General features: G+C 37.1%; 1 protein-coding gene across 17 annotated transcripts in view; it reads left to right on the top strand.

Annotated features, from left to right (window-relative positions):
- bbc (choline/ethanolaminephosphotransferase 1 bbc) overlaps positions 1-25,694 on the top strand; it is a 156,663-nt gene that overhangs the window by 96,844 nt on the left and 34,125 nt on the right. For 13 of the 17 annotated variants that reach the window (XM_067771720.1, XM_067771717.1, XM_067771716.1 and 10 more), the window contains 3 exons: positions 15,863-16,103; positions 16,160-16,318; positions 20,266-20,394. In XM_067771720.1, coding sequence (XP_067627821.1) covers positions 15,863-16,103; positions 16,160-16,318; positions 20,266-20,394 — 529 coding nt within the window. The remainder of the gene's footprint in view (positions 1-15,862; positions 16,104-16,159; positions 16,319-20,265; positions 20,395-25,694) is intronic. The other 4 variants (XM_067771718.1, XM_067771724.1, XM_067771722.1 and 1 more) reach the window with 1 other exon arrangement.

Below are 25,694 nucleotides of genomic sequence, written 5' to 3'. Positions count from 1 at the left end.
TATTGCAATGATTTTTCGCTATCCATTGCAAAATTTGGTTTGGGTGATATTCCATCTTCAGGGTTAGTTATGGCGTAAGATTTAACATTGCCTTGAACGCAATGATCGTTGTATTTTAAATGAATAAAATAAATAAATGATATGCGCTATATAACTCCGAAAGAAATTAAGCCGAGATTGTCTTCCAATTTGTGTCGGGGTCCTTTTAATTTTTCCTACAGATTGGCGGAACGGCACCTACATTTTTTACACCGACTCCGAACAACATCTATTAGGTAGATGAATTTTCACTGAGAAGCTTTTCATGGCAGAAGTGCACGCTAATTGAAAAACTTGTTTCTAAACTTTTGATGTTGCTTTACCCGGGAATAGAACCGAGGATCTTCGGTGTGGTTGGAGGAGCACATTTTGCTCTCATGAGTTATTATCTCTGCACTTTCCTAGTTTCTTTGCAATGCTGAAATTTCCCAACGATCCTCATATCAAAAAACTACACTGACGATGGCACAACACAGGTTTGTCTCCAAATCAAATTGGACAACAGATCTCAGGAATTCGGTCCAATATATTTCATTATTTTTTTTTGGCACTCTAATCTGAAAAATCTGCTCATTGTACTTATCTCATAATTGCAAACGTATTGTTCTAAAACTCATATAAATTTTAAGAAAAAAATGAGCTACATTGTTTCAAAAAATATTTCGTACTTAATTGAATTACCTTCAATTGACACTGGTTTCACATTGAGGCTTATATAAAGATTGTGTATGAAGATATGTAGCATACACAAATATATTTATGCAAATGATTTACCGGTTATTCGGTCTCACGGTGCACTTTGGGGTCAATTGCGCTGATACTAAATTCAATTAAAAATCAAATACAAAAAGCATTAGAGCGAAATACAGTGGGTGAAGTCAGTGTAATGCTTGGCGTTTCCCGAGGCAGCCGGTTCTATGTACCGGAGCGACTCGGAATTTTTCCCGACCAAGGGCTGTCATTTCAGTGTAACCCCATTTAATTTGTTGTGTCTTTGGTCGCACCTATTGGATTACAACAACAGTGTTTTGCTTGGTTTTCATTAGGTCAAAATGCAATTTTAATATCAACATTTGCCTAACCGTTGAACAACTGTCGTTTTCACTTATTGATTAATTCAATTCCCTTTTGTACATAGTCAAAACGGCCGGCAATCGCATTTGACGTATGATAAGTCGTTTTCATGATATGGCCAATTCAGTGGTCAAATTCGACCTGTTCAGTATTTCAATGCTTTTAAAAGCTTTAATTTCCTTTTTGGCAAGCACACAGGATCTAGGCCTACCTGCCTCGCCATTCATAAAGGTGTTGAATTTTCCCCTCCTTAGTACAGAAATTTTTCCGCCATTGCTACTCAGCCACGACTTCTGGACAAGGATAATAGAAGTCAGTTGTACAACAACAAAAATATGAATTTCAAAGTACTATGGAGGAAAACATTTTAGTACTTTTTTAATACTCATTGGAAACGAGGAGATGATAGAAAAGAGTAGGAAAAACAGAGGAAATAGGAAAAAACGTAAACGAAATTGGAGGGACGCAGGAAAATTAAACAGAACAAGAGTGGGATGGAGAGTGACAGTAAAAGTAAGAATAAAGGTATTGGTTTGAGACAAAGTAGTAAAAAGCGGTTAACAGGAAGATTGAGAACAGGGATCAGATTAAGAGTAATAGCGGGAGCTGGACTTGGATAAGAGCAAAAGCGGGAAGATTCATGGAAAACTGAGAGTTTTCGTATTACAAGCCTACCAGATATTCATCCGCAACTTCATGATATTGTTCCAGATTGTCAATTATCTAATTGAAGCCAGCTGCATGTTTCCATATTCCTTAATTGTGGACAATGTGATACTCTGAAGAACCCGCCATTCAATTCCGTTGACTAAAACTTAAGAAAAAATAAACTCTCCCACAAAAGAAAATACAGACAGCAGACATTATTTTCCAGCACGTAACTTCATATATCAGAAAGGCATTTTTATGATACTAAAAAAATCAATGCCTGCAAAGAAGTCAAGAAGCAACACTTAAATTTATGAGAGCGAGTATTGTCAAACGCGACTTCATTTTGTAATATTGGCTTCGCCTTGCTTGTTTTATTGCATAATGGAATTCAGGTAATTCGGATGTCAGTTGTCGGTCGCCATATTAACTACTTAACAATTAAACAGATTATGAAATTTCGTACTTTCGATATAATCTTTACCTAAGTTCGGAAATGTGCGGACTTTCTAAATATCTCTGAACCTCTGAATATCTTAAAACTCTTTTTTCCTAAATATGACAACCTAATAGAGCCCAAGGTTTCGTTCAAAATAGCAGGTCTCTAGGTTTTCGGAAAGTTCCTTAAAACTCGAAAGCAAAGTTTAAACTTCGGACGATTTTTTAAATTTTCACAATCCCTGGACCACCTAGCGAAAATGTGTTTGTCTCAGGTTGCATTGTTATGAGGTTCTGAATAATGTTCCTAGCTTTTTAAGCAAGTTACTTAATTAGCGGTCGCATGATTCCACATGTTGTAAATAGAGTTTCTAAGTATCTCTAAATATCTCGATCCCTGTCCAATATTCTAAAGATTTTAACCAAACAAAGTTCAAAATTGCTTGCACAGTTTCAGGTATCTGGGTTATCGGGAAGTTCCTTAAAACTCGATAGCAAAATATCCAAGTTTGGACCATTTTTTTGAATCTTCACGGTCACTGGACGCCCTAGCGACAACTTTTTTTCCTTTATGTTGCATTATCATGGCATTCTGAATTACGTTCTTAGTTTTAAGAATCTACAGTGGCTCACATCTTACATCTTATTTCGTGCAGCTACAGAACAAAACTGTTGAGATACAGAGCTCTACGGAAAGTTACTCAAATAGCGGTAGCAAGATTCCACATATTGTAAATGGACTTTCTAAATATCTCGATCCGTGTCCCACATAGAATACTCTTTTATCCTTAATATTAAAATGTAATAAACTCTGAAGCTATGTTCAAAATTTCATTTCACTGGGTTATCGGAAAGTTAGTTAAAACTCGAAAGCAAAATTTCCAAGTTCGGTCGCATTTTATAGAATTTTCACGATCCCTGCACCCTAGCAAAGTTTTTTCTCTTTCATGTTAAATTGTTATCGGGTTCCGATGTGTGTTTCAAGACTAGCTTTCCGGGAAGTTACTCAAAAATCTATTGCAAGATTCTCCAATTTTGTATGGAAATTGGCGGAAAAACATCAAACGAAACTAATATAAAGGAAGTAAAAATTGCTACTACTATTTTCGTACCAACAGCTATTATCCTTTTTTAAACGGTTTTATTACTCTGTGTAGCAGCCGGCCGTTGTGAACGAATTTTGTAATTAGAATTTAAGTAACTTCCCGATAAGCTACAAGCTTGAAACTTGGAATATAGTTTAGAACCCAATGACAATGCAATAATATGAAAAAGAAAACTGCGATAGGTAGCGCAAGGATCGAGATATTCACAAAAATCGTATTTGTGGTCCAATTTGGCCCATATTTGGAACACATAATACATACATGAATAGAAAGCGACCTATGATGTGCGATTTGGCTCATATTTGGAACAAATATTACGTATAGTCCGATAGAAGTGACATCAAAATATTTTGGAGTTCGAGGAGGGACAAGCATACGTGGCGCAGAGTCGAGTAAAGTCTTTGGAAGGATTATGTATTGAGGACTTAGATTGTAACAAATTGTCAGGAAAGAGTCCGTGTAATAGTGAGTCACTAAATGAACCAAATAAAATGAGAAAAAATAGGCAATTAAATAAAGACTAAAACCTTGAAAAAATTAAAAAAAAAAATTTAGTTAAACGGTTTCATTGAAAACAATACTTACGTGAAGTAATAATAAAACTAAAAGCTAGAAATTTATTTAATTGTCTGATCAACGCCCTAGATTGATGAGGAGAGTGATGACTACTACCTAGGATCTACCTAATTATTTACTAGCTTTTAGTATTATTACTTCATGTAAGTATTGTTTTCAATGAAACCGTTTTAACTTAAACATTTTTTTTTTTTAATTATTTGTTTTAGCTTAACAATTATCTACATTTCCACTATACCATTTTCGTTAAGCTAGTGCGAACAATAGTGAAAATTCCCTTTTAAAAATTTTACTTTATGTCCCAATATCGTATAAAGTCTCTTCCTTCATACTCCTATAAGAGTTTCGTTGAAATTTGTAGTTTCGCACTACATTTTTATATCCAGCTGCACTTGTACACAGGGTATTATAACTTTGGTTGGTTGTACAGATATAAAGGAATCAGGATATATATATACTTCCATATATCAAAATCATCAGTATCGAAAAAAATTTTGATTAAACCGTGTCCGTCCGTCTGTCCGTTAACACGATAACTTGAGCAAATTTTGAGATACCAAATTCGGTATACGGGCTTATCTGGACCCAGAACAGATTGGTATTGAAAATCAGCGAAATCGGACGATAACCACGCCCACTTTTTCGATATCGAGAATTTAGAGAAATGGAACAAATTAGATATTCAAAAACGAATACTACTAAGCTAAAGAAATTTGGTAAGTGGATTGGTTTTATGACACAAAACATAAATTCCAAAAAATTTTGGAATATTGGATGGGCATCACCCACATTTAGAAGAAGAAAATTTGGAAGTTTAACAAGCCGTTCAAGATATTATATTGAAATTTGGCAGAAACACTATCATTGCCAAATTATATAGATTGAGTGGAGATAGTCAAAATCGGTTAAAGACCACGCCCATTTTCCTTAAAGGTGTAACCTTTACAGAGTTTGCAATAAGTCTATGGTATTTAGCTTCATTTGACTGATATTCTACCTCAGTAGTGGTATGGTTGAGCTAAGAATAAAATTTAAACAAATTGTTTTATCGGCCTATTGATAAAGTATTCAAGGTTCGAAATGAGCTCAAGGCCAAACCAATAATATTTTGTAATGATTATTTTTTTATTTTTCTATAATTCTATATAAACCCTTCGAAATGGATCTATTTGCACAGCTGTGGCAGGTTGTCTGAAAAATTTTCTACTTACTATTCCAAAAACAAAATAAAAGTTTTCAATTATAGAAAAATTAAAAAAAAAACAATAATCATTACAAAAAATTATTGTTCTGGCCTTGAGCTCGTTTCGAACCTTGAATATTTTTTTCATAGCTACAACTGTTAAACTGCATTTTTACCCGCTCAAGTTCATTAGTAGTAGCCTCTGTATCTTTTTTGTTTCTTTTGAACGAAAATGAGTTCAGAATAGAACCATATGTGTATTATTGCGCAGCCTTGTAACTTGTAACACTATTAACCACACAAAGCAAACAACAACAGCGTTTCAAGCGCACAGCTGGGTATGTAATGTTCAGTTTCACCCGAATTTAGACTTTCTTACTAATATTATTTCGAATCAACCTGTTGGCGTGCACTTTGCACTTTTCGACAAAAAAAAATGTATTGTGCCATTTAGCATTGTGTGAATTTGTATCCCCTCTCTCATCTCATGACAAGCGACAGTTATTACATCGTTAATACACATATCACACGCCTAAATCAAAAGGGAGATAACTGAAAAATCTGAAATTTTGAAGTTGTGAGTATCACTGGAATTCCCAACTCAATACCTGCTCAACTGTATATTCGGTTTAATGATACCTTTATGATTCAGGGACAAAGGCTTTTAAAAAAAATAAAAGTTCCATTTGCTCAAATGGTGGAGGTAGTCAGTATTTCATGCTTTCTGAACAATAAGATTTTTTGATTTGATCGCTGTTTTGATCTTGGTGTGCGATATGTACTTTATATTAACTATAGTTAAGCTCATGACTAACTTATTTTTCGTTCATTATTTTTGCCGGATTTTTTTTTTTTTCTATACTTAAAGGGACTGCCAAAGTTGATATAGTCATAACGCCATAGTCATAACCATATTTTTACTTATCCATATCAATTGATTGGGCTTTACAGACCTTCAAGCCCTATAAATCGCCGGGGCCGGATGGAATTTTTCCGGCCCAGCTACAGTATACTGCCGAACTTATAAGGCCCTGGATAAAAGGGATGTTTATAGGTTGTCTTAGGCTCAATTACGTACCAGCATCGTGGAGAGAAGTCAACGTGATCTTTATCCCCAAGGCAGGGAAAACCTCCCACTCTAAACCAAATGATTATAGGCCTATAAGCTTATCTTCTTCTCTGCTAAAAGCACTCGAAAGACTCCTAGAGGACTACATCAGGAGGAGGATTGAGCCATCGCTTCTTTCGCAAGCTCAACATGCCTATACTAAGGGTAGGTCAATTAACACGGCCTTGCACTCACTGGTATCCGTTATCGAAAGGTCACTTGACCTCAAGGAATACACACTGGTGGCATTTCTAGATATAGCGGGTGCCCTCAACAACGTTCTCTCTGAGGCCATCACCTCGGCGCTGGCCGATCTGGGGGTTGACGCGTGCCTGGTGGAGTTTATATACAATCTGCTTACGCGTAGGCAGATTAAAACTGAGCTAGGTGGATGCGTGATCCGCAGACCGGTCGGCAGAGGCACTCCGCAGGGCGGCGTTCTCTCTCCGCTACTTTGGGTGGTTACCGTCAACCAACTACTCCGGCTCATGGAGGCAGAAGGTCACCAAGTGATCGCGTATGCAGATAACATCTCCGTCACCATGCGTGGGAAATTTCCGCAAACTCTTTGCAACCTAATGGAAGGAGCACTTTCCAAAATTTCCACAGCCAGATGTTTGGAAGTCAACCCGGATAAAACCGAGCTTGCCCTCTGCACGAGGAGGTACAAAGTACCAAATCTTACACCGCCAAGAATTGGGGGTACGTTCTTAGCGTTTAGCGATCAAGTCAAGTATTTGGGAGTCATTGTGGATAGGAAGCTATTATGGAGTGACCATATAGTGGAGCGACCCAAGAAGGCAGCAGCGGAGCTGTTCACCTGCAAGAGGGCAATTGGCACCTCCTGGGGATTCTCCCCTAAGGTGACCTCCTGGATTTACACAGCCATTGTGCCCCCGATTCTTCTTTAAGATGCCTTGGTCTGGTGGCCTGCACTAGCTAAAAGTACCTATCTTAAAATTCTTCAAAAGGTGCAACGGAGTTCGGAGCTCTGCATTACCGGGGCTCTCGGCTCCACTCCAGAGTCCGTTACATACATACATGGATACATAGATGGTTACAGGCCAAGCTAATAAAAGCGTATTAAAAAGGGCTCCAGTATGCTCTTTCGTAGATGTGCCATGCATCCACTTCTATTATTAATAAAGCAATGCGTTTTTCGCATTATGTGCAAGGTTTCAAATCTATGGTCATTTGGGGTGGTAATAAGTTCAATTGACCTTATGTCCGTTAACCTTATGTCACCCCACCATCACATTATTGTATTGTTATCGAGCCTTGATACGTGTGCAAAGTTTCAATCAAACTTATGGCCATTCAAAGTGGTAATAAGGCCAATTGACCTTATGGCCGTTGAGCCTATGTCACCACACCATCACATTAATGCATTGTCATCGAGCCTTGATACGTGTGCAAAGTTTCAATCAAACTTATGGCCATTCAAAGTGGTAATAAGGCCAATTGACCGTATGGCCGTTGAGCCTATGTCACCACACCATCACATTAATGCATTGTCATCGAGCCTTGATACGTGTGCAAAGTTTCAATCAAACTTATGGCCATTCAAAGTGGTAATAAGGTAAATTGACCTTATGACCGTTGACCTTATGTCACCACACCATCACACTAATGCATTGTCATCGAGCCTTGATACGTGTGCAAAGTTTCAATCAAACTTATGGCCATTCAAAGTGGTAATAAGGCAAATTGACTTATGACCGTTGACCTTATGTCACCACACCATCACACTAATGCATTGTCATCGAGCCTTGTTACGTGTGCAAGGTTTGAATCAAACCTATGGCCATTCAAAGTGGTAATAAGGCCAATTGACCTTATGGCCGTTGACCTTATGTCACCTTACCGTCACATTAATGCATTGTCATCGGTCCTTGATACGTATGTAAAGTTTCAAATTAATCAGACTTCTAGAAACCGGTGAAAATTAAGCTCAAAGTTTCCGTTACATAGATACAGGCCAAGCTAATAAAAGCGTGTTAAAAATAAGTCGCTTAATCAAAAAGTATCCAAAATAATAAACAAAATCTACAAAAAGTTAATAAATTCTCCAACTTAAATATTTTTAGGTTATGGATATGGCGAAAAACCAAAAACCAATTGGTTGGCTATGATATGGTTATGACTAGGGCGTTATGGTATGACACCGTTGACCAATGGCATTGATTTACATAAGGTTGGTTGGATCAGCTGTTTTATACGGATATGGATACGTCCATTTTAAACGGCCCTTAAGTGCAATAGTTATGTATCGTCTTTCGCTGCCCACACTTATGTGTTGTTTTTTACAAACATGTGATTATTACATTTTGATAATTGTTGTCATTGCTCGTGTTTGCTTTTGGCGCGTTTTAACCGCATTATTCTGAACGTCATTGGCAGCGTATTTGCCGGTGTTCTGTTTTAAGTTTCGTGACACATTAGCCTATAACTACTTTCGGGAGTGATGCCAATGGCATAACTTGCTATCAACTTAATAAAGTAAAAACAAATATATAAATAAATGCAGGGATCGTAACACTTGAAAAAAGTTAAATAGCAATATTTTGGTTTCATTAAAAAAGGGCGTAAAAAACCAAAACTACACTACTAAAAATTCTAACAAAAAATTCTTTACTTTTAAATATTAAAAATTAAAACTATTTTTTCTTGGTTATAGGCAGAGCTGTTCAACCCATATACACGTATAGCACTTTTGTTTTTGTTTTGCCCTAAATAATAGGCACAGATACAAATTCACACTTTGGAAATAAAAAAAGTTTTCATAGCACTCCCATATGCCCACACATACAAATTCGATTCAAATGAAAGTGCCTGAAGTTCACATGAAATTGCAAAAAAAAGCACTTCCATATGCAGCGAAGGCTCTTGTTTATGACAGTCAAATTTACACTAACAAATTGACAACAAAAAATTTTTTTTTAATTTTTTTGTCGCACTGAAAAAAATTTTAATTCAAAATTTATTCATTAAGGGGACAATCAAATTCTTTGAACATTTAAAATAATTTTTTTTTTTTTTTTTAATTTAAAAAAGTTTTAGTGTACATATAATTTTGTATATTTATTGTGATTTGCACTTCAATATAAAACTTTTTGAACAGCCCTGGTTATTGGAATAATTTTGATGTATATTGGAACGATTTTCCGTCATCCATGGTCATATATGGTTTCGAGACAAACCGGTTTCAGCGTTGTGCCATCATCATGGTCAATTTTCGTTCTGATCTGTTGTCGTTTGTCTTGTATTTGTAGTCCGTTGGTACATGAGAAGGAATTGGCCAAATGGATCTTTGTGTATATGTATGTGCTGTGTGTTCATTCAGAACCGAGGATTTCTGCGGCTTACTGATGCAGGTAGAAGTCAATATTTCTAGTCGCTTGACCTTCTTTGTGTGTTTGTCTTTTGTGTCTATGTTTAAAGTTTTAAAGATTCAAATATTGTGTCAGAAATTGTGTTTGTCTGATCCTTTATTATTCTACCGTCGAATGTTTTCTCTTTGTGTATTTCCATATTTTCGAGTACGTTCAGCCGTCGGTCTTTTGCTTGTTTGTGAAGGACCTTGACTGTTTTATTGATGTTTGCTGGGGAACATTAATTTTTGACCATGTGGTTCGCGAAGCTGGACTCTGGTATGATATTTGTATTCCGTGTTTTTTTTTTGTTGTAATCTCAAATGTGTTCATTGAACCTCGTTCGCATTTGTCGTCCTGGCACAGATCTTTACATTTGGTGTGCATATAAAACTAAACCTCTTCTTCCTATTGAGCTATCCCACACAAAAATGGACATTCGACCCTTGATCCCTTTTTGCATGCAACCCCGCAATTAAATTGTGTAACTGTCACGGCGGTGGATGTCTAGTTGAGTAAAAATGTTTCCTTAAACTAGTTGGCGGTCAGTTCCAAAACACCCTCTCGTAAAATATTGTCCAAAAACGTCCTATCTCACGACTCGTCTAAAGAATCTCCTTTCTCCGAATTCGGTTGAAGAACGCCTTATGTCAGAACTTTTACATGAACGCCTAATCTCCTTTGAAATTATTTTCGGAACCCACATATCTCCTATTCATCGGCACTGTGGTTTAGTCAAATTTTGTATTGTTAGGTCAGTCAAGCTGGACCTTCCCACGATAGATTCAAAATGGATAATGTTTAAGCATAGTATTCACACATGAGATATTTACCGCTTGAAGTACAGGCCGAAACGGATTTACTGAATATCTGTCGCTGCGCTCACACGACATGTAGGTGAACGCCGAATAGTTTTCCGAAGCAATGCATTTGATTACAAATTTGAAATGAATTCTTCGGTCCCTTTGACGACTCACGTGTTCTGTATTCGCGTGGGCAACTAGCACATGCTCGTTCCCCAAGCTAACACTGAAACATGCTAGTGTCCCGCAGGAATTCGAAACGTAATAGCTTTCGTTGGGAGCGACAATTCATGTAAAACCAATTGATTAACTCTATTAGGTATTAAATTGACTGTTAAGGCTAATACAATCCTTATAGATTCACAGACTCTCCAACCCTATTGTCAGTGTCTAGTGACACTAGATGTGATAACTTAAATGTTCTACGTGGTCATATAAAATCTTTACCGAAATGAACGGACTGGCAACTTAAGGTCTACACATATCCGGCAAGGGACTTTCAACATCGATAACACTTCTAAATACTTCGGATAACATTCCCATCGTCTGTATCTCATTGCAGTTACTTCTGTAAAGACTCGTACACTGTTTGGTATTACAAACTGAATAAGGATGTGGTTGTATTGAAGAAATACCCAGGACTCTCAAGTAAGTTGTTGAGCGCACTTTTGGGGCAATGGAAACTAGCTCACATGTGATACCCTGTGATAATGCTAATCCAATAATATGCAAATGCATCTAACTACAAACTCATTAAAATGCAGCACAATATACAGTACAAAGTGTGGCGCATGCCTGCCATAATATTTTTAGTTCACATTTTATCAAGATTTCATAGAAATAGTTTAATATTTATTCTTTTATATCGCTAACGTAAATATTTACTTGTAAATGTATAAACGTTGAAACTGAAGAACTGAGTAGAAAAACTGTAAACTAGAACACGCGTTGTCTTGCGCTCAAAGAAAAATCCATGTTTGTATTAGAGATGGGCACCGCAATAATTATTTAATTCCGATCCCGCATATCTCAAAATTGTTTGTCTCAGTAGGTTGTAAGAACTCGAACTGCACATTTTACTTTTTCCAAGGAAACGCTGCATTTGTCTTGCAATGTAAAAGAAATAATTATTCAACCTATTAAAAAAATGTAGCAAATTAACCTGTTGTCGAGGAACGAACTTTTGACTTTGTTTAAGTAGCGTGAATCCCTATATCCCGGTGCACCGTTTACCACACCGATGGTTCTGCGTTCAACTCCCGGGCATAAAACATGAAGTTCCTTCTCTCCAATTTGTAGTGAAAGTTAAAAGAAGCACGCCGTAAATTGGAAGATAACCTCGGCCTAAATCTCCTCGGATGTAAATCGCGGGGGTACTTCCTTGACTAGCTTATTATTTGAGAAACTTTTTTTCCGGGAAGTGGACCAAGGGCCAACCTTTTCTACAAAGTCATATGTGTGGTGCGATTTGCTCAAAATACGGTACAGGAGTACCTCTTTGGCCCAGATAATATTTTCTCGTATCTATTGGAAAAAATTCATTCGAAAGTCTTGGGGAGTGTTATAGATATAGATCCGGTACGCTCCGGTAACAAGCACCATTAAGGTATTAGCCCGACCATCTCCGGAACGATTTAATATGACTGCATTGAACTCTCTAGGCCATCACGCTCTCACACCCCAGTTCCATAAGGAATTTCGGGTCGCTAGAGCCTCGCCTGCTAATATGTGTATGTTACATACATACTTGTAACAGGATTCACCTCGCGTAGGTTAGGTCGCCAATTGAGTTGCAGAAGCTATATATTGCGCCTATCAACTTCTTGAATCCTACAGGGGCTCCTTTTCGACTAGCTTAATATTTGGGATCCTTTCATTCTGGCAAATGGGCCTGGATGGTGCGGCTTGTTTGAAATGTATTATTTAGGCAGCCTTTCGAATACGTTAACATTATATATCAAAGCGAGTCCAAAATCCGTTGGTAACTTTATAACTCAAGATCGAATGAACCAATGCGTTTTTTTTTTGTAAAATTTCGTAAGTAGATGGGTTTAGTTCCATTTGTCGACCCATTTCTGAGATATAAACCCAAATGTCAACCACGGTAATCACGGAATTTGTTCTCACAATATGGGTATCAAATATTATGTGCTAATGAAGGTTTAACAAAGGTTGGTGGTTAAGAAGAGGATGGAAAGGGAGAGGAAGAAAAATAGAAAGAGGATGAGAGAGGGGAAAGAGAGTAGGAAATATATGTAAAAATGGAGAAGGTTCGAAAGATGGGATGGAGAAGAACCTAGAGAAGGGATTGTAAGGAGATAAAAATAGAGAGAAGTTGAGGAAGAGGAATTAAAAAATCGACAAAAAGAGAAAAGGGGAATAAACGGAGAAGAAGGAGGGATCAAACATGGAAAAATGGGAGAGGCAAGAAGTTACAAAAAATTTTTTTTTCCAAAAGCTACACTCCAATGCTTCTGCTTACCGAGAAAGTAGATACATCACATCACAGAGAGAAATATTGTCGGAGAAGGGAACATCTCAATTATCTATCTATATCTTATATGTAAAGATGAATGCCGGTTTCGTAGTGGTTTATAAAACAAAGATATTGAAATCGAGTGGTCTCGTGAGTTAGGGTATACCATATATGGGGAAATTGGGGTGGCAGAAGTGGCTAGGAGAGTGAAGAGAGTTCATCTTCACTTTCGATATCTAGGCAAGCCAATTAGCGGACAGAACAAAGCCTGCGTGGTACTCTAGTTATACCTAGCTAACTTTGATTGGATAACGGTTGGTTGTACAGGTATAAAGTAATCGCGATAGATATTGACTTACATATATCAAAGTCATCAGTATCGAAACAACTTTGATTAAGCCATGTCGTCCGTCCGACTATCCGTCCGTTAACGCGATAACTTCAGCAAATAATGAGATATCTTCACCTTATTGGGTATACGGGCTTATCTGGACCCAGAATAGATTGATATTGAGAATGAGTGAAATCGGCCGATACCCACGCTCACTTTTTAGATATCGAAAATTTAGAAAAATGGAAAAAATTACACAATTAAAAAACGAATATCGCTAATGAAACTTGGTAAGAGGATTGGTTTTATGACGCAAAGCATAGAAGAAGAGAATTTGGAAGTTTAACAAGCCGTAACTCAAAAGCCGTTAAAGAAATTTGAAATTTGGCAGAGACACTATCCTTGTCAAATTATATAGACTGAGTGAAGGTAATCAAACTCCGTTATAGGCCACGTCCACCTTTCCTAAAGATCTAACCTTAACAAAGTTTGCAATAACTCTACAGTATTTAACTACATTTGAGGGATATTCTACCAAGAACAGCGTTTCAAGTGCACAGCTGGGTATGTAATGTTCGGTTTCACACGAACTTAGACTTTCTTACTTATTGTTTATATAAATTGTACACAACAAATTTGATTTGCATTGCAAACAAGCAGAGAAAAGTGAAGGAGTTGTAAGTTGTATCTAATGCCAATGACACATGAGTTAAGTTCTCTTTAAAAAAATTATTTATTTAGGATAGTAATTCGATGCTTAGAATTTGTTAGGTAAACATATAATTGGGACGATAGGCATTACAAAAAAACTGCAATATTTGGGGGTAGGGCTGGTGTCATGAATTGGTTGTGGAATGGGAGGACTAATAAAATTATAAGTTCTGTAGCGGATATGAGCTGAAAATGTACAAAAAAAAAAAATTGAAATACCCGTGGAGAAGATAAACAAGTTTCACTGAAACGTCGAAAAAAAAAATAGTGGAATGTTTAATTTGCACTCATGCATCAATAGATCGTATTAGCCTAGATCAGATTAGCGTGTGGAGACTTTGAAAGCTTTAAGCTTAAAAAAGTCCTATTAAAGAGCAAGCAATGCAGATGGGCATACAACAGTGCAAAATCTTTTTAAGCCATAAACGCTTATACGATCTTCGGCTTTTTCGATTCTGTCTAAATATATTTTGCTGTACCTATGTCCAGACATTTATGATTAGTTTCGCTGTCCATCTGCCCCGTTGCTCAGACCGCTGGGCTTGCCACAGTATAAATGTTGCTTCTTTGATTTCTTGTATAACGACTTTCATGCGCTCTTGATACGTCTGCTTTATTGCTTCCCATAACCGTTTTTTTTTTTTGCAAATAGGTCAATTTGGCTTATTCCGCTGATCACTTTAACAGCTGGTCGAGCTACAGTGCGATAAGCAGAGGCGACTCTTAGAGCTGCTGTTCGCTGTACAGTTGCCAGTAGCTTACAGCGATTTACCTTTCGAAGTATGTTTGCTCGAAAGTTCGGAGCCGTACAGTCCAGCTGCGTATCATGACCTGGTAAAGCTTTCTATGTGCTTATTCGATTTTTCGGGTTGAAATGACTGAGTGTGTATCATCAGACATTTAAAGACTTACCGGTTCGCGAATTGATCCTTGTGCTGCTCCGCTTGGGATTTTCATGGTGCGCGAGCGCTTTGAAGTTTGGTATATAACCATGCTATTACTTAGATAACTTCTGATGACGCGATGTAGATAGCATGTGATTTGGAATTGCTGCTGTTGTTGTTATAGCGATAAGGACACTCCCCGAAGGCCTTAGAAAGTGTTATCGATGTTGATGGTCCTTTGTCGATGCAGATCCGCTACGTCCCGGCAACAAGCCCGACCATCTCGGAACGATTTGTTATTACCACATGCGACCTTTTAGACCATGCTATATCCACGAGGAGTTCGGGGTCGCCAGAGCCTCGGCTGTTAATGATACAGGATTCGCCACGGATAGGTGAGGTTGACAATAGGGTTGGAGAAGCTATATATTGCGCTGGCAACCCCTTGAAAGAGTTGCGCTACACAACCCCTTGAAACCAGCATGTCTACCCATCTCGCACTGTAGAAAGCGTTGCTTACGTCTAAGCTTGCAAGGAGAACAACTCCCTCTTTAATTTGGTATTACCCTGCTGTACTCATTCTACGCTTGTAAGAAAGTTTACGATTGCGCCTAAAGTGCGTTTTCAAAGCCTTGTTGCTTGTTCTAAATGTGGTCTTAGCAGCCTTTTTAAAAATTCAGACCCAGCTAGCCGTTTTTGAACCGTTTCCGATACAGGATGATCTTATACTCAGCCTAGATTGTGGATAGAGATTGTGAAACACACCAAGACGACCTATGCTAATTATCCAGTTGCTTCTTAAGATATTACAAAAGAGAATATTGAGTCAGAGAAGTAGACTATTGCTTTCTGAAAAATAAACAGTGCTAACTTTTTTAATTTGAAACTAATGTGTGAGAGTTTATCAATGTTTTTCTGGTACCACAGTGAACCTATGTAAGACAATATCTTTGACCTCAGACAGTAGAACCTAACCTAACCTTGTGGCATAAAAAGATCTTAATACTAATTGCACTGTATATGATTAATTTTTCGATCTAATTTGATGTAATACTTTTATTTTTGATTAATGATAAAAATATATTTTTTTAATATCTCCCTCTCGCCGTAACAGCTACAGTCCTGATGGCCGTTCAGCACCTCCTGGCTGGACCAGCCTCCTTTGCGCCTTCGGTCTGTTCGTCTATCAGAGCTTGGATTCGATCGATGGTAAACAAGCGCGTCGCACAAATACCTCATCACCTTTGGGTGAACTTTTTGATCATGGTTGCGATTCAATATCCACCGTTTTTGTGGCGCTATCGGCGTGCATATCCTGCCAACTAGGACACTATCCAAATTGGTTATTCTTTCAGGTAAGTTTTGCTGTTAGCTACTTGTGTTAAATTTTCTAAAATTTTTTTCTTTCTAGTGTTTTTGTGCTATAGCGCTTTTCTATTGCGCCCATTGGCAGACATATGTTTCTGGTACACTGCGCTTTGGTAAAATAGATGTAACAGAGGCGCAATTCACTATTATCGTCATACATGTTATATCAGCTGTTTTTGGTTCGGATGTTTGGCAAACGCGGGTATGATTTTGTTGATTTTGAACTTTAGAAAGCTTTTAATATTTACAACTACACTTAATGCGGTGCTCGTGGTCGGAACGCTTTACGGACATTAGTTGAAGCTTTGGCATTCATATTCCTATTATAAACGGTACATGTCTGTGATTCGCGACCCGATGTAGGCCCCACTCATCAACAGTTCAGGGGCTAAAACATTCTTAATGTAATCATTGGTGTGCTATAATTTGACACATATGCAGTTTTTCAGTGTGAAAATGCACTTTATTTAAATTTCGGAGTTTTTTGGATTAAATTGGGAATGAGAACAATTATTTTGGGAAGAAAATTTTGAAAAAAGTTTTTCTAAGCCGAGTCGCTTCTCGGTTATGGTTTGGTTAACACTCTGAGTTTATTTCTGCCTTGAAAATCTTCTACAGCTACCGGTCGGAGTGGCATAAGAAATCTAGGACCCGTCCCACCAATTTGTAGACTTCAAGTGTTTTTTTAAGCGGACTATCAAAAGTCTTCCTTAAGCTCCCACGCGGTGCTCTTAATGAACCCTATTTTACTCCCCATTGAACCTTCCAGGTCATCTAGAGTTTCGCCTATAAACAAAAAGGATTCACCACAGATTGGTGAGATTAACATGGCGCTGGCAACGACTGCGTGTTCGGAGTCTTCCAAAATGGTGTGCTGGGGAGTGCCTATTCGCTCCTACTATGTATGCTAGAAGACAACTTGAGATATATGTCTAATTAAATTAAAGATGTTTTTTTTAAGTATTTTTAAAATACTTTCTGTTCCATTCACCCTATCTAGCCTGCCTTTTCGAAAACGCCCTCTGTTGTTTTCGTATAGTTGCCGAGTTCAATAGGTGCGATCACTTACAAGTTGTCATCAAAATCCTCTAAAGGGAGTCCAGGGAGACTTGCAGTTTCAACAGGGTGGGACCAAATAGATATGGGTGTTAGAGCCATAGGTTCCACATTGTAATTGAAAAGTGTATCCAGATCGCAGTTGTGCCAGTATTACGCGCCTCTCCCTAGGGAGATTGGTTTCAACTACTGCGAGTTTGGGTATTTGTCATTGAAATCGGGGTTCACCGGGCATTAGTATTTTGCCGACTCTTTGTGTGTGTATCTGAGTGCCTTTTATGCTTTTTTTTTTTTTTTTGAATTATGCCGTTCTTTTGTGCTGGATTTCTTCATAGTGCTCACGGAGATGTCAGTTGGGTGGCCCAGGTTTCTGGGAACAGCATGTTGAGCATTTCATTTATCTCCCTTATGGGGAGATTTGGTTGCAGAAAGCTCCAACTCAAATTATTTTCAGGAATTAATGCCCAGATAGCGTCTTTTGAAAAACAAGTTTGCAATCGGTCGCTTTTGATTAAAGTTCTGTGAAGGGGCGTTTTTCAAAATTTTTCGAGATGAAGCGTTTTTAACCGATAAGGCGAAAATCCCTTTTGTTCTAGCAGTGGTAAGATACCCAAATTGACCATATTACCATGCCCATTATCAAGCCTCTTCGGTGGATACGCCTATAGCTTAAAATGTGGGGGTTGTTTAGACAAAGTGTAACCTATAGTCTACAATTTGTGACAGGACGCCCTTACTGTGAGGGAAAGCGTGTGTTATTTCTCCAGGTTTTTAGTTTGATCCGTGGTGTGATGGGTAGCGTGCTCCGCCTATCACACCGTATGCCCTGGGTTCAACTCCCGGGCAAAGCAACATCAAAATTTTAGAAATAAGATTTTTCAATTAGAAGAAAATTTTTCTAAGCGGGGTCGCCCCTCGGCAGTGTTTGGCAAGCACTCCGGGTTTATTTCTGCCATGAAAAGCTCTCAGTGAAAACTCATCTGCTTTGCAGATGCCGTTCGGAGTCGGCATAAAACATATAGGTCCCGTCCGGCCAATTTGTAGGGAAAATCAAGAGGAGCACGACGCAAATTGGAAGAGAAGCTCGGCCTTAGATCTCTTCGGAGGTTATCGCGCCTTACATTTATTATTTTTTTTTTTTAGTTTGATACGCGAGGATGCCATCTCCAGTGAAAGTTGATTAAAAATTACTTTTTCTCGGAGCACATGAGAGAATGTGAAGGGCAAATTTCGAATCCGAATACTTCCGGTTGGTATAGGCAAACATTTTCAGTACAGGGTTTCCAAGTAATTTCGAATAGGAAAAGCTATTTCAATTAAATTATTTAACTTAAACTATGAGTTCCAAACCTCAACTCGAAAAACTTTAAGTTGGTACGCAATGAAAATTTACAGTTTTGAGTTTCGGAGTAATTTCGAGTTCGAAAAGCTAAGCATTTGTAAATAGCTTCGTGTTAGAAACAATGTATCACGCTTAAGCTTTCCTCAAGAGATCCGCTTGACAGTTGCTCGGGATATCACTATGGCCCTGGGACCCAGATAATCTAAACCATAAAATAGTTCGATGCAATCAGGCACTACCAGATCATCCTCGATCGCACTCCCTAACCGTAGTAGCACTGGATAGCATTTCATCCACCGCATTCTTAATCGCAGCAACCTTCGCTTGAAAGACGCTGCAGTGATCCGTCAACTTAAACATGCGGCTTACATATAGCTCTTGCCACAAGACCCCCCACCAACCTTTTCGTCCAGCTATGACCCATCCGTTGTACTTACTTAACAAAAAACCACACAATTGGCCTTTCGGCCACAGCACCTTAAATATAACACTATTTAAAACATTTATTTATTTCTAGGCACTCTTATTTTTATACACAAATTGAAGTTTCTTTGTTAAGTTTTTTTTATTGTTTTTGTTGTGAGTCATTTAACAACTTTGATTAACATATATTTATATGTTTGAAGTGATTAACTTATTTTTATTTATTGCTTAATTTTGTAACAGTTTGCTCTACAAAAAAATTCAGTTTGGTATATAAAAACCTGTTTTTTTACGTAATATATTAGAAGATACTTATGTAAATATTGTTGGTTGAAGCATTTTATTTTATTTTTTAACAGGATTAGGATAAATCCAAAAAAGTATGAAAGCTAAAATAAATCTTGTATTTATGAAAATTCATATAGGTGATTTGGCTAAATTTAAATCTGTGCAGCAAGTAAGCTTACAATTAGAGCTTACGATTTCTCGAACATGTTCGAGAAGAGATTTCTCGCGAGTCTCGCCTTCTCGCGAGATTCTCGAATCTCGAATTACTCGTAAGGCTCGCGAGATTCTCGAATATCGAATTGCGCGTAAAGCTCCCGAGCTTCTCAACATTCAACTTAATCGATTCATTGGCTGTTTTATATTTCTTATGGGGCACAAGCCAAAATGTCCGCAAAACCACAAGTAAAAACCCCCCGAAATGTATAGAATATTGCCAATGCAGCGACTGAATTGAAAGTCGAGAAGATCGCGAGTATTACGAGTAATTCGAGATTCGAGAATCTCGCTAGCCTTACGGGTAATTCGAGATTCGAGAATCTCGCGAGAAGCCGTGTTCTTGATGTCTGGTTGAAAAATAAAATATTGCGAACAAAATTATATGTATAATAAATATGTTTTGAGTTAAATGTCATTGAAGCAATATAATGAACAAAAAAGTTACAAGTAAGAAAAACCAAGTGTATAAATACTGTCCATACAGCGATTAAGTAAGAATGTCGAGAAGCTCGCAAGATTTACGAGTACCTCGAGACACGAGAATCTCGCGAGCCTTACGAGTACTTCGAGACACGAGAATCTCGCGAACCTTACGAGTAATACGAGAATCTCGAAAATCTCACTTGTGTTCGAAAGCTCTACTTACAATTGGTTTAAAGATTTATTATTATACTGCTCATTCATTTTAACATATCATAATTATTATTTTTTTAACAACTATATTATCATTTTCGAAATATGTATTACAATGTATAAATATCATTCATATTCATCGCTATCTACACACATTCATATAAGCTATCTATTAAATATATATCGTTTAGATGTTTGGTAATTTTCAAATGTGGTACCTCATATCGTTAATGACCATAGTTTGTGGACTTTGGTCGTTATGGTTTATATTCTCTGTTATTTTGGCTGGCGGTGTTGGCAAGAATGGCTCCACAGTTGCTGTAAGTTTGGCTTGAAAAGAAACTTATAAAAAATAAAATAAAATAAAAATGAATTTATACAAAAATAAAAGAAGCAACAAAGTAGTAGAAAGAGAAATATTAATATGTATTTGGAAAACGTACAAAAAAAAATTATAAATGAAAATAAAAATTGATGTCAATTAGAAAATTTCTAAAATCAAATTTACAAGTAGTTTCAAAAATCAGCCCAATTCTAAACCAAAATTCCGTGCGAGTTTTTTCACTTCTCCCATTCCTCGTATTCTAAATAAAAAATCCTTGTCAGTTTTTTCACTTCTCCCTTTCCTCCGAATCTGAACAATGTTCGAAAAAACCGAAACCGGTTATGGGAGAAAAGTAGGTATTATGAATGTGAGTGAGAGGGAGATTTCTCTGCCATTAGGAGTTTTTTCACTTGTTGAATTAAAGGGAATACATCGAAATAGTTCATAGGAAATCCCTCATTATAACTGCGTAACGTAATGTCCCCTAAGCTCAGAATCTCACGAAACTTTGAAGTGTCCATTGTGGGCAGGACCCACTGGGAAATAGGGAATCCGTATAATGACCCTGACTCAGAGGTCTGGTACACGGATGGATCGAAATTCGATGACGGAAGAACGGGGACTGGCATCTATGGGCCAAACTTCAAAAAATCGATACCAATGGGATGTTACCCCACCCTATTTCAGGCAGATATTCATGCAATAGAGGTCTGTGGTAGAGAATGTCTGCGAAGAGGCTCAAAATCGAAGAGCATCTACATTATGTCGGACAGTCAGGCGGCACTGCTTGCCTTGCAATCCTACATAGTTACATCTAAGCTGGTGGATGAATGCACTGAAATCCTTAATGCCCTGGGAGCCAAAAACAAGGTTTTGTTGGGATGGATTCCCGGACATCAGGGACATGAAGGTAATGAACATGCAGATTACCTAGCAAAGCAGGGTGCTACATCAGTATTCTATGGTCCAGAGCCCTTTTGTGGACTCACAAAAGCACAGGGAAACTATAAGTAACTGGGAAACTAAACAATTCAGACGTCACTGGATTGATTGCCCAGGGCAAAGGCAGGCCAATCTGTTTATACTTCCGGCAACGAAAGTATCAGCCAAACTCATTAACCTAAGCAGGGAGGACCTAAGAACTCTTACTGGGTACTACACGGGACACTGCGGTCTACGATATCACCTAAGTAAATTAAATCTATCTGATACCCAAATTTGTCGTTTCTGTGAGCTGAATGATGAAACGCCGGTTCACATTCTCTGCGAATGTGTCGCTCTAGCTAGGCAGAGACTATCCCACCTAGGTGGTGGGACTTTTAATCCCTATGTGATATGGAGTAAAAAGCCTGAAGAGGTATTTAGATACATCAGGAGCCTCCAGATACAAAATTAGGCTGAAAGGTCTTGCACAATAGATCTGCACAAAGGTCGCAGTGCTTCCAGACCTATTAATAATAATAATAATTAATAATAATCGAAATAGTTAAAGGAAATTGGTTCTTTTAAGAAAGAACACTTATTGGAACAAATTTGTGCTAAAATATGTATATTCTACCACAATATTTTTTATTTTAAGGGCCTCATTCTCTATTACGAAACGAACGTTCGTTTCGCCACAGAGACGAATCGCTAGAGTATTTTCACTGTGTTAAACGATGACAACATATCACTTGACAATTGCTTTCGCCCTCTGTTAAACTATATTTTTATTAAAAATTTATTTCACAGTCAAATTAAATATTTTCACATTTTAAAAATTCTAAAAAAATATCTGATTTGAAAATTTTCATTTTGAAGTAACATTAAAAGTAAAATAACATAAAAATAATTTACAAAATTAAAGTATATTTTACAAAGTAGATAACTCTACATATACTCCCCAAATATAGTGTTAACTACTTTGTACTCTCTACTTTAATTTTTAAAATAATTTTAATTGAGTTTTCGTGTTAACTTAAAATTTTGAAGTAACATTAAAAGTAAAATAACATAAAAATAATTTACAAAATTAAAGTATATTTTACAAAGTAGATAACTCTACACCCTCCTGTTTGACATAAAGTAAGAAACGTAAAGGCCGAACGAAAATGATAGAGTATATCATTGATAGACGAAATCGTTTGCAGGCGAATCGTTCATCTGAGCTATCGTTCGTAATACAGAATGAAGCCCTAAGTCTAAAAGTATGTCATAAGCAACGGAAGAGCTCTTGGTAAATTTGATGCAGCCATCCAGGAATTGCGCAAGAATTCTTTAAGAAGGCTTAAATAGACTTTGGCATATGACGTAAGACGAATTCAACTCGACTTGGCCGCCAGAAAATTGCTTTGCTGAATGGAAGCAGGCAACTCCAGCGGATTTGTGTTATCCCGTCGTCTTCTTCTTCTTATGCTTCTCTGTTGATGTTGCTGTGGCACCAATTCTTTATTCATTTCAGTGAATACCACATGAAACGCAATACTGTGCATTGTTTATATTTTATTTCTTAATTTCAAACAAATTCGCAACAATAATTTAACTTTTCAATTTTTGAAACAAAATAAGAAATGCGCAACGAAATTTCAATTGACAAAATAGCTGACTTCGAAAATTCGAAATTCCTACTCCCCCATTATTGTTCTCCTTAGAAGAAAAGAATTGGAGGATTTTTTCCGCGGGAATAAAAAAATCCGCGAGAACAAAATGTGGAGGGAATATTTAGAATTGGGCTGAATGTTAAATGTGCTGCAATTTCTTTTAAATTGCAATTATTTGCAGCATTATTGCATAAATACAAATTTAAGAATTTACAACTGCCATAGCATAATGCTTTTGGTTGGAGCACAACTTCGGCTGTGAAAGTGTAAATAAAATAATGGTTTTGCCCAGTGGTATTGGAATGACAGCCAAATTTGTTATAGCAATATGTTTACATAATATTGTTAAATAAGGTGCATTAACACATTTACCGTTTTATGAAATCTGAAACTCCAATTGGATTTATAGCTTTATATTCTGTTTTTTACATTTTCCAGTTACGATTTTTCCGCTCAAAATGCAACTAGCTTGCGAATTATTTTTCCCCCTCTATAAAATTTTTTTTCTCTATTTATGTCTTAAATTAAAAAACCGAAAAAAAAATCCGTCGGCATATTCCGAGCCGGCGCCATCTACTTCACAGTCGGGTGCCTTACTCACTGAGCTGTAATAAATGTTTTAGGAATACTCAACCACTTGAAAAATATTTTATTAAACGAAAATACAATGTATGTGTGTATGTCTCACACATTTTCTTTAAAGCGTCGGCTCATTGAATATGAGTATCAGCAAGGCATTTTTTTCTTGGTTGTGCCATTCAAAAGTTTTTCCTAAATTTGAATGACCAAAAGATCATTTTGGATGGACAGTGTAGATACGAGAAATAAATCTTGGATAGGAACTGGATGTACAGCTTTTATTAGTTTCAACTTCAAGAGATTTGTACCATAGACATCTTTCATAAAATTTTTTTTCGTCACAGTATATATTACTTCCGATAACTAAACATGTTTATGCAAGGATTAACCATAAACCATAGTTCGAATAGCAAACTATGAAATTCAGACATCAAACGTATTCATATTCAACACACTTGATTAATTTTTTTCATTTACGTATATAACATAGTTGGGCATACTGTATTAAATAAGTGCACTTAGCATAGCACTAACACTAAACATTTTCAACTATTACTTATAAATTTATTATTTCCATAGCATTTATTATTTACTCTAAATTTGCAAGTGAAATTTTCAAATTTCATATTTTCACTACCACTAAATTCAAAAATTTCCAAAAACAGAAATTTAGTGCACTGTGCCCAACTATTGAAGATATATACTTTTCATCAATTAAATTATATGTGACCAGGAATCATGAAACGACCCTATTGTGCGAAAATACCGTTTTTCACTTTTTGAGTGATTCTTGAAGGAAATTTAACGCTCTTTCCGAACAAACCGCAGTTTTCTGTCTTTCTTAGTTTTTTCACAAATCGCATTCAAAGCCAAATCGGACCACAAATACGAATTTTTTAAATATCTCGATCCATGCGCCACCTATCGTAGTTTTTTTCTTATTATTGCATTGTCATCGGGTTCTGAACTATATTCCAAGTTTCAAGCTTGTAGCTTATCGAGCAGTTAATTCAATTTTATTTACAAAATTCGTTCACAACGGCCAGCCGCTACACAGAGTCAAGCTAAAGAAAAACTTTAAACGCATTTTTCTCGAAAACTTGTTTTCGCACAATATGGTCGTTTCATGATTCCAGGTCACATATACTTTTTGTATTATTTTATAGCTGTTTATTTATGTATGTACCTTAACTTTAATTGCTTACTATTCTCTTTAAACTAACCTTGGTTTTTTCTAGTTTAGCCAAGCATTTATTGATATTTCATTATTACTTTTTTTCTTTGATTAAGGGATGTTTTTTTTAGTGCTAAATGCTACATTTACTTTCAAGGTTCTTGCTGAGTTCGCTTCTTTTTGGCCTAAATGTAGAATTTGTTATTTATTGTTTTTGTGTTTTTCTTAAACCTGCGTCTAATCATAGAAGTTCCAATGTAAATCTTGAATTTTTCTATACAAAATCTCTCGAGCTAACATTACTGATTCAATTCAAACTGTAGCGAGTCTCAAAATTCTTGATTATTTCTTTGCTGTTGTTGTTGTTGTTGTAGCGATTAGTTACTCCCCGAAGGCTTTGGGGAGTGTTATCGATGTGATGGTCCTTTGTCGGATACAGATCCGATACGCTCCGGTAACACAGCACCATTAAGGTGCTGGCCCGACCATCTCGGGAACGATTCATATGGCCACATTAAACCTTCTGGCCATCCCTCCCTCCCCACCACCAAGTTCCATGAGGAGCTTGGGATCGCCAGTGCCTCGTCTGTTAGTGAAACGGGATTCGCCGCTCGAAGGTGAGGTTGACAATTGAGTTGGAGAAGCTATATATTGCGCTACACAACCCCTTGAATCTTTGCCTTTTGTTATTGTTCGAATCACTGTACTGTCGAATAATACACTTAAATGTTCTGTATGCAAAATGCTCTTACGACACAACTATGGTAATAGAACTTCACAATTGAAAATATTCGCGTACTTACAACGTTTTAGAATCAAACTGCTTGACTCTTTCCCAGATTGCGTTGCTCATATACTTTCAGTTGCCTCGTTCGCTTTTTCTCCCAAGGTCTAGACTTTTCATGAACAGCCTTCTCGATTAGTTGCCTATTTATTTTTATCATAGCTCTGCATCTCAGATTT

This window comes from Eurosta solidaginis, chromosome 3 (genome assembly GCF_040869045.1).
Source record: "Eurosta solidaginis isolate ZX-2024a chromosome 3, ASM4086904v1, whole genome shotgun sequence".
In the NCBI taxonomy this organism is placed as follows: domain Eukaryota; kingdom Metazoa; phylum Arthropoda; class Insecta; order Diptera; family Tephritidae; genus Eurosta; species Eurosta solidaginis.
The sequence above is the reverse complement of the archived record's forward strand: the minus strand, read 5'-3'. Positions and strand labels throughout refer to the sequence as shown.